The sequence below is a fragment of the Urocitellus parryii genome, chromosome 6 (genome assembly GCF_045843805.1).
Source record: "Urocitellus parryii isolate mUroPar1 chromosome 6, mUroPar1.hap1, whole genome shotgun sequence".
NCBI lineage: Eukaryota > Metazoa > Chordata > Mammalia > Rodentia > Sciuridae > Urocitellus > Urocitellus parryii.
This window is the reverse complement of record NC_135536.1, coordinates 116,662,448-116,678,142: the sequence shown is the minus strand read 5'-3', so window position 1 is coordinate 116,678,142 and position 15,695 is coordinate 116,662,448. Positions and strand designations below refer to the sequence as shown.

Below are 15,695 nucleotides of genomic sequence, written 5' to 3'. Positions count from 1 at the left end.
AGAAATTTACATTATTCCTGCTGACAAAGAGGAGCAATGACTTGCCCAAGGTCATGCAGCAGACCTTTGGCAGAACTGGGGCAGAATCCAGTTGGTTCTCTTGGCTCCCAGCAGTGTGGCAGTCTCTGCCTGGTGTAATGGGATGCTCAGGGGCTTTGGAGCTAGAGTGACACATTTGAGACCAAAGTTAAAATGCCAGCTCTGCATTCCTAGTTGTGTGACCTTGGTGCCACCTTGACTCTCTGAGCTTCTTTCTTTTTATCTGCACAATGGGTGTGAGAATTTCCTGATGGCTGAGGAGGCCTTCACATGAATCCTGGTGCAGAAGAGCCATTTAATAAATATTACCCTGTTGTCTTGGTAATATTTCATTGTTTCCTCACACATAGCTGGAAAGGTAGACAGGGCAAAACTTATCACCCCTATATTCCAGAGAGGAAATTGAAGATGAGAAGGGTCAGTTGCCCCAGGGGTGGTATTTTTGACCAAGACTTCTGTTCTCTGATTCCATGACTTTGACTCCATTAATATTCTCTCTGATGGCTGGGTACATCCCCAATGGGTGATGGACTCCATTCAGTCCAGCAGGTCCTTGCTGAGCATCTACCTGTGCTCTGTCCTGGGTGGGACAGTGGGGACCAGAGGAGTAGGGACGACTCCCAACTGAGATCAGAAAGGGGAAAAGTGTGGTGGGTGATGGGGTGGAGAGCAGGGAAGAGTTTGTGTCAGGTTGATTTGTGTTACCTGTGGGACATCTAGGTCCAGAGAGATGTTACCATGTGGGTCTGAGCTCAAGACTGAGAAGGGACAATTCCTATAGTGGTCGGTGTCTGTGAAGGAAGGTTAGAGGCATATTTCGCAGGATGCCCTGAGAGGCTTATCTCCTGGTTTCTGTACCAGGTAGAAATGGCTCCCTCAGAACCTGAGAAACCCTTCAACTTCTATTGGTCTTGGACTCGGAATTAGACCGTCATCAAAGCAGAGATGTGTTGGCCTCCCTCCCTTCTCTGGCACTGGTTTTGGTCTCCAGACTCCAGCACTCTGGGGGCTGATTTGCTCCCCACTTAGGGCTGGGGCTCTAGTGGCCATGCTATTTGGTGGGAGTTGGCAGAGTTGCTGGCTGCCGGGCCAGGTGAATCTTGGGACAGAGCTAAGCTCTTCTTTACTGTCCCTACGATGTACATTCTGGGGCTCAGGCCCAGGGTTACCGTCCCCATTGTTCCTCTGGCCTGGCTATCCTCTGGACTCCCCAGAATTGATCTGGCAAGCTCCAGTCCCCACCTCTCCTTAGGGGAGGTAGAAGGCCCAGGAGGCCTTAGGTCAAGATTCTGAACTGTACATCACTATCCAATCTCATGGGGCAGGAAGGGAGATCCCAGGAGGCCAGATAAATGACTCTCCACTCCCTCCACATATGCCCTTATCTCTCCTACCAGCTGGGGAGGAAATTGCTCTGAGCTAGTTTCTGCCAGGCACACAGCCCAGCCGAGGGCTCCACTCAACCCCTGGGATTGGATTGGGGTTTCCCAGCTGGCCTCAGCATCCTGTCTCCAGGTCCTTTCCAACCCATCCCAGCCCTAGGACTTCTCCCAGCCTTAGTTTGTCCTGGAACAGCAGTATGAAGACCCTTTGAGGCCTGGGGTCTATAGGAGAGCTGGGGAGGGAAGTATATAGTATATACTAAGTATATATCTCCTCTTCAAGTCCTTATGTGAATCTCTTTCCTTCTTTGGGTCTCAGTTTCCCCAACCGTCAGGGACGTGCTGGTGTCTGAGGCTATGGCTCTCTGAGGCTTAGTCCCCAGCTCCCATTTCTCTTGGTAAAAATGGTGTTAGCAGATCCTGAGCACAGGGTTGTGGCTGATGGGGCCTAAAGGAGGAAGCTCCAGGGGCGGGGGCCAGGGGGAGTCTGCTTCTCCCAGACTGGGAAAGCTTTCCAAAGATGAAGCCGTGGAGTGGTGAGCCTCCTGACCCTCAGGTTCAGCTGTCTTCCTGAGCTAGTCCCAGCTCTACAGCCCAGGAGGTTTCCCAAGTGTTGGTGGCAGGAGGATGGAGTGTTCAGGGCAGGTGCAAGCCACCCTCACAGGGGATGCAGCCTCTGCCTCCATCCTAGGCGATCTAGGTCAGCAGCCTCCTTCCCAAGCCTCTCCCAGCCAGCCTCTTCCCTCCCTCTGAGGTGTGAGCCTGTTACAGGCATGCAAGCTATTGTTAGAAACCTTGGTTGCCCCCCTTCAGATGTTCCCCTGCAGGGCCCAGCACTCCAGTGACCCATCCCAGAAGCCTCTTCTCTCCCTCAGCAACCTAGAACGGCAGAAAGAGGGCTGTAGGCTGTGTGGCCTCTGACAAGTCCCTCCCTCTGAGGGCCTTGAGTTCTCCATCTCTCTGACTTGAGTGGTAGGGGATAACACAGAGGAGTGGCCATGGGAGCCAGACCTGGCCCACTCTGCTGGCCCTAGGAAGGGACCCAGTGTGACTCTCAGTCCAGGTGCTACAGGGTGTGCTCAGGATACCCTTGCCTGGTCACCCTCTCAGGCTTGGATCCCTGCCCTCCATGCAGGAACACTTGTTCCTGAGACCCAGGTAGACGTGTGTTCTTTTCCTTAAAGAGCAAATGAGTCTCTGGGAGGGAACTCAATCAGGTCCCAAGAAGAGATCTTGATGGAAACTCATGGCAACCTGAATGCTGATTTCTGGGGTCCCCCAGGACTGAGAAAGCAACTCTGTTTGAAGGGCTGGGAAAGAGGGGGAAAGAAAATAACTAACAGAGTACCTACTGTGCAGAATAGCACTGTGTGCCACCCGGGGACATTATTTCACCTGGCCCCCAAGACAGCCCTGAGAACTGACCGTTACTGACCCATTCCACAGATAATGAGGCTCTGAGGGGAAAGACACTTGCCCAAGGTGAAAGGCATCTTGCTATGTCCTGCACTGCAGATGACAAACTGCAGGAGTGGGAGTGAGCCATGCCGGGTGGGCAAAGTGTGAGCTGCCTGGGACCTTGCCTGGCAAGGCCTGTGGTAGCCTGGAAATGAAGGTGCTCAACCCCCACAGTCAAAACCAACATCATAAAAGGGGGTTTTAATGAAAATAAAGAGCAAGGCAAATATTTGCACAGTGCAGCTGAGTGGCACGTGGGCTGTGGCCCTAGCCCATAGTGGGGACATACGAGTATCAGGCAGCTTCTCCCAGCAACATCCTGTCTTGTTCTCAGCAACCAAATTGTGGGTGCTGTTGAGTGCTGGGGTGGGTGAGTGTACTCCTAGCCTGAATGGATGGGCCCCCGACCCACGATTCCCAGGAGGCTCAACTCTGACCATGATGGTACGCTGGCTTTGCAATGTCTGGGAACCAGCTGCAGTGCCCTCCCCCACCCCACAGCCACCCCACATCTGACTCCTCCTTCCTTCTCACCAGGCACTACCACCACACGCTCTGTGTGGGACGCACCAGTCTGCCCTTTTTTATTTCCACTGTATACACTGGCAGGAGCCCTGTTCACCACCAGCCCCATCCCTGTCATTGTCACCTTCACCTTCGTCATTAAGCACTTCTCAGTTCCTGAGACCCTGCCACGTGCTCTGTGGCATTTTCATTGCTGAGATCACAATAGGGCAAAATTAGACAAAGACTTGATCTTGGAAGGTTAGTTACGAAGAAAAGAAAAACATAAGTGATGCGAAAGAGGGCCCTGCGTGAACACACGCCAACCCTGATGCCTTAGGACCCAGAGCGATTTATAGAAAGGAGCAGTATGTATGGACTGTGACAGGCTGGGGCACTTTGTAGACAGGGCCGGAGGCTTCCCGTAGCTCCTCTATGTCTCCTTCATTCATTGAAGCATACACGCATATATTCAGGCAATCAGCAGATGTTTCTCATGCCCCCTGTGCTAAGCATGGAGGAATGCAGAAGTGAAAAATACAGAAAAGAGCCTTGCCTTGTGGAGCTGTATGACAGTAAGTAAATGTCACTTTAGATAGTGAGACTTCCACGGAGGAAATAAATGAGGGCGAAGAGTCATAATGAGGGTGGGAGGTGAGGGCCATTGGCTACTTCACATAGAGGGGTCAGGAAGGCCTCTCCAGAGAAGCAGTCAAGACAGGAGGAGGAGGAGGAGCTGGAGGAAAGACAATGGGCTAGCAAGCCCGTACTGAGCCCCGAGGCTGGCCCATTCAAGAACCTGAGGGAAGGCCAGTGTGGCTGAAGGTGGAAGGCCTTGGGCTGAGGGTGGGATGTGGGTTGGGCAGATAGTCAGGGCCAGGACACTGAGGCCACAGTTAGCAGATAGAGTGTACTCAGAGGTGCAATGGGAAGTCACTGGAAGTTTTGAAGTGGAAGAGTGTCAAGATCTGATTGAGGTCTCGAAGAGCTCTGTTTCTTGGTTGAGAATGGATTAGAGGTTCAGGGAGCCTCATCGGGAGGTTGGGGTAGTCATCTGGAGTGTTTGGAATAGGGTCTTCCTGGGATTGCAGTAAAGAATATTATTTGAGGATGTCTTCATGGGAAATGGGGCTCAAAGGAACTAGATTGGTTCCGGATTGGGTGTGGGGCTGGGGTGAGAGAATGGGAGGAATCAGGCTGGCTGTTGGGTTTTTGTTGCTCAGCTACATGAAGAGTGATGCCAGTTGTGAGCTGGGAGGAACAGTTTGGGATGGATCCATATGGAGATAGACAGGGAGACAGCTGAACAGATGAGCCCATCTGTCACTCTCGTCTACCTGTGTGTCTTGGGCATAACAGAAACAAGGAAGTGGGATATCTCAGGGATTGGAGAGAGAACAACAGGAAGGCCTCAGGTAAGATCATCATTCCTTGTGGTGGAGGCAAAACAGCAGCATCCTGGGGATCCCCTTATCCAGTGAGACTCCCTACAGGGTTTGCATAGAGATGCCCCAGACTGATATCCTCCACAGCCAGGGAAATCCTCAGCTATGTCTGATTCTGTGTCTGTGGCTGCAGGATCTGTGGGCAGCTGTGCAGGACAGCAACACCTGGAAGGGGGTTGCTGAGAGCCTGGCCAGTCTGCTGCATAGCCCACTGCACCCTGCATATCTGTCTCTCATGCTGGGTTCCTACCCACTCCTTCTCATGTTGCTCTTCTGGGCGTGACTGACTTCCCCAACAACACTCTGAGCTCTGGGTGAGCAGGGGCACTTTCTTCCCTGCCCCCCACAGGGAGGGAGAGTTATTGGGTACTGACACAGGCTGACCTTTTGCAGATTGTGGAGTAGATGTTTGGGTCCCTCCGAGGGTACTGCCCTGAGACCCAGGGAAGAAGGGCCCTGTTGGGCTCATAGTCTGGGGGCTCTCTGAAACTCTTTCTAGATCAGACTGGGGTACCTGGACCTAGCATTCCTGACCCAAACAGCCAGAAGTCTGCTTCCTGGGCCTGTGTAGGCCCCTACTCAGGTCCCTGCTCATGTACAGTCCCCTGACCCTTCACAGGAAGCTGTCGGTAGTAGTGGCATGGATGGAGCTTGGTTGTGGCCTGAGGTTCCTTCGCTGTGGAACAGAGTCAGAGAAGAGAGGTGGCCCATGTTCTGGTGTGGTTTTCTGAAGTTCTAGTTTAGAGCTGGGCCCTCCAGGGTGTTATGATGGTGTATTCTGTCAAGGTAGGACCACAGAATGTTTCCTTTAACAGTTTTTCAGCCTGATTTACAACTTGAAATACGTAAGCTTGTAGTTTGTAGAACAATTTGTCCCCTTGTCTAGACACTCCAGTATCAGGGGTAGGCATATATCTATGGAGCTAGGCATATAGCTCAGGAGCTAGGTACTCAGTCCAGTGAGTCCAAGAGGTTGCTGTCCTGCCCCCTGCTGATCACTTTCTCTTCAGCCCTTGTCATTGGCTCTCAACTGAGAGTTGAAATATCTAGGTTCTGTCTCTTTGGGCCTCAGTTTCCCCTTCTGAAATGGATTTCAACTAAGTCTCTGTGACATTCGATAGTCCCATAATTTTGACCTAATGCCTCTGTCTAAGAGGGGTGTCTCTGCCTGGGAACAGTATGGAGGGACCAGAACTGGATGGCTGGAGGCACCCCCATAAAGTCTCCCAGGCCAGAAGCAAGGCTAGAACTTCCACAGACCTTCCTCAGGATGTCCCTTCACCTCTCCATCCCCTGACTACCCTGTCACCACGACTCCTGCCATGCATGAGTCCCTATCATATACTAGTGTGGCAGATTTGGGAGGATGAAGGTGAGTCAGGGATGAATCCCCACTTGGATCCTACCCTGCCACACTACAGCCTCCCACTCGGTACTACCAGTGGAAAAGGGCAGGTGCAGTGGGCTGGGCTTATGAGCGTGCTTCTCATACTTCTTCACTGAAGTATAAGGGAACGCATATTTCTAATACATATTAACTAATCATAAAGATTAATTATTAATAACAACTTATCAGTTCATAATGGCTTATAATTTATTGAATACTTCTATACTCAGTACTAAGTACTTTATATGTATAATTTAATCCTTTTGACAACTCACTCAGTTAAGGATTTTAACATCATTTTGCAAATGACAAAATATGATCAGAGAGGTTTGGGAACACTCTCAAGGTCATGCAGCTAGGAGTTGTGTCAGAACTGGGACTAGGATCATCTGTCTGAACATGGAATCTGTGGGCCTGTGCAGCTCTATCTACAGTTCCATGGCTGGCTTTGGCAGAGCCCACTGCTCCTGGGTGGGTTCTGAGAGTTCAATGACAGATTTAGGAAAACATCACGCCCTGAGCTTGATACCAGACCATGGTCCCTAAGGAACCCTCAGGATGACAGGCCAGAGAACTCTGGTGTATCAATGCCCTAGCCAAGCTGAAGAGGTGGGCTGCAAGGGGCTCTAGGGAGCCTCTTCCCACATGTCTTGGATGGCTGCACCTCCTGTGGGAGGTGCCCGTATCTGCATGGATGCCCAGAGCATCCCTCTAAGACCCACACCTGCAGCCTGCGTCTTCTAGTGCCCTCCCTCCCTGGCCCCAGCCAGATCTCCTGCTGAGCAGGTGCTCTGCGTTGAAAGTGGAGACAGTGCCTACAGCTGCCCAGGATCTGGCCAGGAGGGGGTCACCACTCCTCCTGTCCTCTCACCTAACTCTGCCAACATCTCCACCTCTGCTGGCAGATCTTCCACATGACCTACGACCTGGCCAGCGCTGTGGTGCGCATTGTGAACCTCATCGGCATGATGCTCCTGCTCTGCCACTGGGATGGCTGTCTGCAGTTCCTGGTGCCCATGCTGCAGGACTTTCCCGACGACTGCTGGGTGTCCATCAACCACATGGTGGTGAGTGCACCCAGAAGGCCCTCGCTCTGGGCTGGGGGTTCCTTCTCTAGAGGTCCAAACGGTAGAGAGGATTGATAGCTCGGAACTCCTGAATCCCGGCACGTGACTTCCCGAAGGGCACATGTCCGTATTCATTCCAGGCTGAGCTTTGCTCAGTCCAGGAATCCTCTCTCAGGGCTCTTGGCTGAGGGCTGTTACCATCACCTTCTTACAGCCTCACCTGTTGCGGGGAGCTCTGATATTTGGCCTAATTTTACCCAAGGAGACTAAACCTAGGTGACCTCCTGTTCTATCAGTGTGACAAAGCTGAGCTGAGGGTTCCCACCCTCTTACTTCTGGCCCCTAGAAGCTGAGCCCGGGAAAACAGAAGCCTGCAAGGGCACTGTTGTGTCACACATGTACCACCAGATTGTACAGTGTGACTTTCTGCTCCAGGGGCAGAGCTGGGCTGTGCATGGGAAGGGCTCCTGCAGGGCGGGGTCGGGTACCTGTGAGCCCTTCTCTGGCTCTGCTGAGCTCCTGCTTCCCTATACTCCCTCCCAGATTGTTTGGTTTGGCCTGAAAGCAGATCCCCAGGGCACCAGTGGAGGAAAAACTGGCTTTGAAAGAGGTGAAAGAGACCCTGAGGCATCTTTCAGCATCAAATAGGCCTTTACAAAACAGCTTTTTGATGAGCTAAGTGTAAATGAATTGGCCATATGGGTTGAATTTCCTGGTCCCCAGAGGCTCAGCAGTGAAGGCCAGCCAGAAGCCCAGACTAGAGCACCTAGGGGCTGCCCTTGTTCCCCAAGGCAGGTGGGGGGGATGACACAGGACACAGGATACCCTTCTACCTCTGGGGACCAACCCTGTCCATCCTGCCCTCATCTGGATTGAGCCCCCAGGCCCCAGGAAGGAGCCTGGCTCCACCTAGGATGGTCTGCCTGACTGGAACATGGAGGCTCTGTGGCTCTATGCTTTACTTCTTTCAGGGACTGGGGACAGCCTGGTGCCTGCAGAAGTGCTTAGAGCTCTGTGAGTTGTGTCCTGGGTGGGTTTCTGCGTTGTTACTAACATCTCCACCTTGTGAGAGAGGCACTGCGAGAGGGCTGTGGCTGGGGTTCTGGCAGCCCCCTTGTTTGGGGCAGGTTCCTCTGTGTGGAGATGACAAGCCCACACACGCACTAAATTTGTGATGGTCCTTCAGAGCCCAGTGTTCCCCCACTGAGCCTTCCCTGAGAAACTGACTGGCTTTGGAGACAAAAATAGCCAGGAGGGTTGGGGCTGCAGCTCAGTGGCAGAGCGCTTGCCTATCATGTGTGAGGCACTGGGTTCGATCCTCAGCACCACTACAGATAAATAAAATAAAGGTCCATCAATGACTTAAAAAAAAATAGCCAGGAGCCTTGCTCCCTGCCTCCCTCCTCCTGCCCCACACACCGTGTTCCAGAGAGTCCACCGTTGGGGGCGTTGGGAAGAGAACTGGTGGCCGCTGCCCTGTGGGTACTGGCCGGTGTTCTGTAGGAAGCCAGTTAACTTGGCAGCTTTAATTTCTGCTCACCCAAAAGGAGGACAGTCTGCTAGAGCCATCCCCCCAGGGAAAGCATATTGGTTTTATAATTGAGGTCAGTGGGGAAATGGGCTTCACTTGACAGCTGTTTAGAGGTGGGGGATGGAGTTATTTCAGCAAGGGAAGGACAGCAGGGTGGCTCAGCCTGGAGCCTGTTGCTACTCAACCAGGAGGCTCCAGGGCAACCCTCAGGGCTGAGGTCAGACCAAGGCGAGGCCAGCTCCCAGCCCTTTGATGGGTCTTCCAGTCTGACCCCTGCCCTCCACTGGAAGAGGATAGCCTAGCCTAAACGGAGGATCCACTGACACCCTAGTCCTGGCCTCTCTGCCACTCACCTAAAGCCTTCGTCTGTCAGCAAGATGGGAGCCTGGGGCTCAGCCACTGGGGAGGAGTTAGGTGGAGGGAGACAAGGCAGCAGGGAATGTCCTAGGTGCCCGTGAGATGGGCCTTCCCCCTCACTGGTCACGCCCATTTGTGTCTGTCCACAGAACAACTCGTGGGGGAAGCAGTACTCATATGCCCTCTTCAAGGCCATGAGCCACATGCTGTGCATTGGATATGGACGGCAGGCGCCCGTGGGCATGTCTGACGTCTGGCTCACCATGCTCAGCATGATTGTGGGTGCCACCTGCTACGCCATGTTCATCGGCCACGCCACTGCTCTCATCCAGTCCCTGGACTCCTCCCGGCGCCAGTACCAGGAGAAGGTAGGTTGGAGAGCCACGTCCACCCAGGGCTCTCTCAGGAGGACCTGCCCACTGGTCCTTTGTATGAGGGAGCACATGTAGCCAGCCCTCAAATGTCTAGTGTGAGCGACAGAGCAGGGGTCACCTCCTGAATGAGAACTGCTTCACTCCCTGGATTTAAACTTATAAATGTCTCACTATCTGTACCTTCCATGCCTTCCCTGTCCCGTAGCTGGGGGCCTGTCTCTCTGCACTGAGGCATCAGCGCTCTGAGTGTTGTTGAATCCAGTGGATCTTTTGGGGCCTCATCTCGCTTGGCCTCCTGGTATTTGCAGACTCCTGCTCCTTCTTGGCCTTGCTTGGTTTCCATGACTGCGCGCTCTTGGCTTCCTCCTACCTCTCTGACCAGTCCTACTTGCTCGCCTTTGCTGGCTTCTCTTCTCAGCCGTCACATGGTGGCTGGGCCCTAAGCTCTTTGATTCTCTGCCTCAGTTCCTAGGTGTTCCCGTTCGAGCACCCCCACCCCCGCGTGCTCTGTGTCCATCAGTGGGGCCCAGTTATATAATCAGCTCCACCTCATTGTCAGCCCTGGAGTGTTCATTGGATGCCTCCCTGGATACCTCGACCTCATCACATCCAAAATCAGAACAACCTCCCCAGCCCCCTCCACTCCCAGCGGCCACTCTTCCCATATGTGTTCTCTATTAATGGACACGAGGAGCACAGATGCCCAGCCAGAAACCAGGAGCCATGCTTGCCATCTCTGTCACTAACACCCACCTCAAAGCTGTGTCTCCCTTCTCTTCCTCCCAGCCGGCCTCTGTCCACCCTCACTGCCAGCTTCTGCCTCTCCCCAGGTCACCACAGCAGCTTCAACCACAGCAGCTGAGCTGTGGCCTGGAGTCAGGTTGCCTTGGGTCTCCCCTAGCTTCTTCATTGATGAGTTCTGGGAGCATGGGCAGGTTACCTCTCATCAGGTTAAGCCCTGACCTTTATCACCTGATTGGTGGACTCCGACTGTATGATGGGAGAGTATGCGGAGTGCTGTCCTAGGGTTTGTGAAGAGTAATGCAAGTCAAACCCGCAGCACCGCATTCTCACAGAGCACAGAGCAGGCCATTCAATATTCATTAGCTAAGCAGGCTCCTCTCTGCCCTCTGTTCTACTCATCACACGGTATTTTAAAAATATATCAGTCTGATTGTATTGTTCCTCTGACTGCTGTCTCCTGGTGGGGTGACGGTCAGATGGCAGCCATTCAGGTGTGGAGGCCCAGGTCCTGTGACACTAAGAGGAGAGCTTGGGAGAGCCTGCAGAGCTGGGGTGGGTAGGAGAGCTCACTCCGGGGAGGCAGAAGAAGGTGGAAGAGAATTCTAGGTCAGTCATCAGGGTGCACATGAGCAAGGGTGAGTGGCAGGATGGTAAAGAAATCAGTCTGGTTAGAACAGAGGGTTCTGGGTTGGGAATTCGTGGGCTAGGGAGGGGAGGTACAACAGGAATCAGGTGATAAAGGTCAGGGCTTAACCCAGGTCCAGTTAAGGATTAATCTCAGGCCACCATCAGGGCCTAGCCTGTGACCAGGGTTGGGCTCAGTATGTGACAACGTCAGGCTTGGTGTGTGGTTAGGGTCGGAACTCAGTCTGAGATGAGGTTGGAAGTTCTTTCTGGGACCAGAATCAGGGATTGATTTAGAAAATGCATCAGGGTTTGTAAGTAGGGCCAGTGTCAAGCTGCATTGTGACTTCCCATTTGAGACTTTTTCCTAGGCTAATAGCTCTCTGAGTTTTTCTGATTCACACATGAATCTCTCTTAAATGTCTTTCCTACCCACTATCCCCCTAGATCACTTCACCAACCTTTGGGTTCCTGCCCACTGTTCCCTCCTCTCTGTTCACTGTAGGGGGAGTCTCTACAACACAGCTCCAAAAGTGCCAGCTGCCTGTGCCCCCACAGCCAGCCAGGAAGTCACTCCCCCACTGGGGCTTTGCACAACTTAGAGAGACAACTTAGGGCAGGTCGACTGGAAGAGCTTGGAGAACATCACCCCTTGGTCTTCAGTTGCCCATTGATATCTCTGTGGAACACTAATATTTGAGAACTGGCTCCCCTTTTCTGATTGTTCCTGGGGCTGTTGGGACTAACCTTCCTTCCCAGGTGGGAAAAATCTGTGTTAGTGCCTAATCAATACCTCCTGTCTTCTACTCTTGAGGACTCCACCCTCCACCCAAAATGCAGGGGCAGTTGGAGCAAGGTTCACCTGGCACTGCCAGGAGGGGCAGGATCATTCCTTATTTGGTTCAAGCCCCAGGGACTTAGGTTCACAAAGCTCTTGCGCCTGAACTTCTGTTTGAGGGTCCTGCTCCACCTTGTGTTTCCCTTGGGCTGGAGCTACTGAGGCCACCATTACAGACATACCCTAAAAAGGGCCAGGCCTCCTTGCCTCTGCCTCTAGCCCTTCTGACCTGCTGCAGTCCTGTCCTGATGACTGTGCCCATTTGTCACTACTTGCAGGAGACAGCTCCTCCTCTTCCAGAGTCAGTGTCTTGTTTGTACTGTAGAAATGACAGACATTCAGAAGAAACTTGATTACCCTTCTGGGCAGTTGGTATCCTGTAACTGGACGTTGGACAGTCCCTGTTCCCCCGCCCCTTCTCCACATCTCTATAGTATGGAACACAAGAACAGACACCAAGGGAGCCCCTTCCCCCATGCCCCATGCACTCCAAGAGTTGGAGTCAGGGCCATTGTTTTGGGCACAAGCATAGTCATACCCACACCAAGGACATTTAATCTCAAGGAACCAGGGTTGGCCAGAAAAGCCCCCAGGATTAGAGCCCGGCTCTGGTCATCAGCTGGGGGTGCCCGGAGGTGACACCTATCTCTTTCCCCCATCCTCAGTATAAGCAGGTGGAGCAGTACATGTCCTTCCACAAGCTCCCGCCCGACACCCGGCAGCGCATCCATGACTACTACGAGCACCGCTACCAAGGCAAGATGTTCGATGAGGAGAGCATCCTGGGCGAGCTGAGTGAGCCACTGCGGGAGGTGAGCCTGCAGGTGGCCTGGGTAGTGGGGGGAGCCCTGCCTTGCTGGCAGGCATCGCCCCTCACCTCCTTCTCCCGTCCCAATCTGTGCAGGAGATCATCAACTTTAACTGCCGGAAACTGGTAGCCTCTATGCCACTGTTTGCCAATGCAGACCCCAACTTTGTGACCTCCATGCTGACCAAGCTCCGCTTTGAGGTCTTCCAGCCAGGGGACTACATCATCCGTGAGGGCACCATTGGCAAGAAGATGTACTTCATCCAGCATGGTGTGGTCAGTGTGCTCACCAAGGGCAACAAGGAGACCAAGCTGGCTGATGGCTCCTATTTTGGAGGTGAGGTGTCCACGGGGGTCTGGGGTAGCAGGGGCCACTAGGGAATAGGCTGGAGAGACTCTGGAGGACAGAGGCACTGTCATGGCCTCAGCCTGGAGGTGGGTGTCTCTGAACCCAGTATAGAGGTATCTTAGTCCATTTGGGCTGACAAAGCACTACAACCTGGTGACTTAAGAAGAACAGAAATTTATTCCTCACAGCTCCAGAAGCTGGAGTGTGAGGCCAGGGTGCTAGCATGGTCAGGTTCTGGTAAGGGGCCTCTTCCTGGTTGCAGACTGCTGCCATTTCTACTTCCTCACAGGGTGGAAAGAGTGTGCTCTCTCTCTCTCTCTCTGGAGAGTACCATTTATGAGGACTCCTCTCTCATGACCTGGTCACTTCCAAAGCCCCACCTCCAGATACCATCACATTGAGTTTAGGGTTTCAGCCTAGGGATTGTGGGATGACACAGATGATCAGCCCTTGCAGGGGATGGTCTCAGAGATGGTAAACAATCCCACATCCATTTGGTGGAGGGACTGTTATCCAGTATGATCACAGCCTGGGGGGGGGGGTCTTGTGAGCCTATGAGGCTTCTGCACCAAGCAGTGGGGGACCAAAGTCAGAGCAGGGAAGCCCCCACCCCCACCATGGCCTAGGAGGCTGTGCACACCCCACCCTGATTTCTGATATCCTGGCAGAGATCTGCTTGCTGACCCGGGGCCGGCGCACAGCCAGTGTGAGGGCCGACACCTACTGCCGCCTCTACTCACTGAGTGTGGACAACTTCAATGAGGTGCTGGAGGAGTACCCCATGATGCGGAGGGCCTTCGAGACTGTGGCGTTGGACCGCTTGGACCGTATAGGTGAGGGGACCGGCAGGAAGGTGGGAGGGCAGGAGGGTGGGAGGGCAGGTTCCCTCCTGCAACCTTGCCACCTTTCTGCTCTGCCTGAGCGCTTGCTCTTGCACTATGCCCTAGGCAAGAAGAACTCCATCCTCCTGCACAAGGTCCAGCATGACCTCAACTCTGGCGTCTTCAACTACCAGGAGAATGAGATCATCCAGCAGATCGTGCAACATGACCGTGAAATGGCCCACTGTGCGCATCGTGTCCAGGCCGGCGCCTCTGCCACCCCAACCCCCACGCCTGTCATCTGGACCCCGCTGATCCAGGCGCCACTGCAGGCTGCCGCTGCCACCACGTCTGTGGCCATAGCTCTCACCCACCACCCTCGCCTGCCTGCTGCCATCTTCCGTCCTCCCCCAGGACCCGGGCTGGGCAACCTCGGGGCCGGGCAGACGCCGAGGCACCTGAAGCGCCTGCAGTCCCTGATCCCTTCTGCTCTGGGCTCCGCCTCACCTGCCAGCAGCCCATCCCAGGTGGACACACCATCTTCATCTTCCTTCCACATCCAACAGCTGGCTGGATTCTCTGCACCCGCTGGACTGAGCCCTCTCCTGCCCTCGTCCAGCTCGTCCCCACCGCCAGGGGCCTGTGGCTCCCCACCAGCCCCCACACCGTCCACTGCTGCGGCCGCCTCCACCACGGCTGGGTTTGGCCACTTCCACAAGGCTCTGGGGGGCTCCCTGTCTTCGTCCGACTCCCCGCTGCTCACCCCACTGCAGTCAGGGGCCCGCTCCCCACAGGCTGCCCAGCCACCACCCCCATTGCCGGGGGCCCGGGGAGGCCTGGGACTCCTGGAGCACTTCCTGCCTCCTCCACCCTCATCCAGGTCCCCGTCATCTAGCCCTGGGCAGCTGGGCCAGCCGCCTGGGGATTTGTCCCCAGGTCTGGCCACTGGCCCACCAAGTACACCAGAGACACCCCCACGGCAGCCCGAGAGGCCATCCTTCATGGCCGGGGCCTCTGGAGGGGCTTCCCCTGTAGCCTTTACCCCCCGAGGAGGTCTCAGCCCCCCTGGCCAGAGCCCAGGCCCCCCAAGAACTTTCCCAAGTGCCCCACCCCGGGCTTCTGGCTCCCATGGTTCCCTGCTGCTGCCACCCGCCTCCAGTCCCCCACCCCCCCAGGTTCCTCAGCGCAGGGGCACGCCACCCCTCACCCCAGGCCGCCTCACCCAGGACCTCAAGCTTATCTCAGCCTCTCAGCCAGCCCTCCCCCAGGATGGGGCACAGACTCTCCGCAGAGCGTCCCCGCACTCCTCAGGGGAGTCTGTGGCTGCCTTCCCGCTCTTCCCCAGGGCCGGGGGCAGCAGCGGGGGAAGCGGAAGCAGTGGAGGCCTCGGTCCTCCTGGGAGGCCACATGGTGCCGTCCCTGGCCAGCATGTCACTCTGCCTCGGAAGACATCCTCAGGTTCTTTGCCACCCCCTCTTTCATTGTTTGGGGCAAGAGCCACCTCTTCTGGGGGCCCCCCTCTGACTGCTGCACCCCAGAGGGAACCTGGGGCCAGGTCTGAGCCTGTGCGCTCCAAACTGCCGTCTAATCTATGAGCCGGGCCCCTCCCTCCCTCTCCTCTTTTCTCCCTTCTTTTCTTCCTTCAGGTTTAACTGTGATTAGGAGATATACCAATAACAATAATAATTATCATTTAAAAAAATCCCACACACACACCCCAGAAAAACAAAAGACAGCAGAAAATAACCAGGTATTCTTAGAGCTATAGATTTTTGGTCACTTGCTTTTATAGACTATTTTAATACTCAGCACTAGAGGGAATGAGGGAGGGAGGGGGAGGGAGCCGGAGGGGAGCAGGCAAGGCCCAAAGGCAAAAGCCAGAGGAAGGCAGGTGGGTTCTCTGGGGTGGGACAGGGATGGGGGTGACCCATGTCTGGGGTTCCTAGAGCAGACCTGTCATTGTACTC

At 54.5% G+C, this 15,695-nt stretch overlaps 1 protein-coding gene across 1 annotated transcript in view; it reads left to right on the top strand.

Annotated features, from left to right (window-relative positions):
* Hcn4 (hyperpolarization activated cyclic nucleotide gated potassium channel 4) overlaps window positions 1–15,323 on the top strand; it is a 38,398-nt gene extending 23,075 nt beyond the window's left edge. The window contains exons 3-8 of the mRNA XM_026387811.2: window positions 7,121–7,282; window positions 9,320–9,538; window positions 12,416–12,562; window positions 12,655–12,895; window positions 13,576–13,740; window positions 13,855–15,323. Of these exons, the coding sequence (XP_026243596.2) occupies window positions 7,121–7,282; window positions 9,320–9,538; window positions 12,416–12,562; window positions 12,655–12,895; window positions 13,576–13,740; window positions 13,855–15,323 (2,403 nt within the window). The remainder of the gene's footprint in view (window positions 1–7,120; window positions 7,283–9,319; window positions 9,539–12,415; window positions 12,563–12,654; window positions 12,896–13,575; window positions 13,741–13,854) is intronic.
* The last annotated feature ends 372 nt before the right edge of the window (window positions 15,324–15,695 follow it).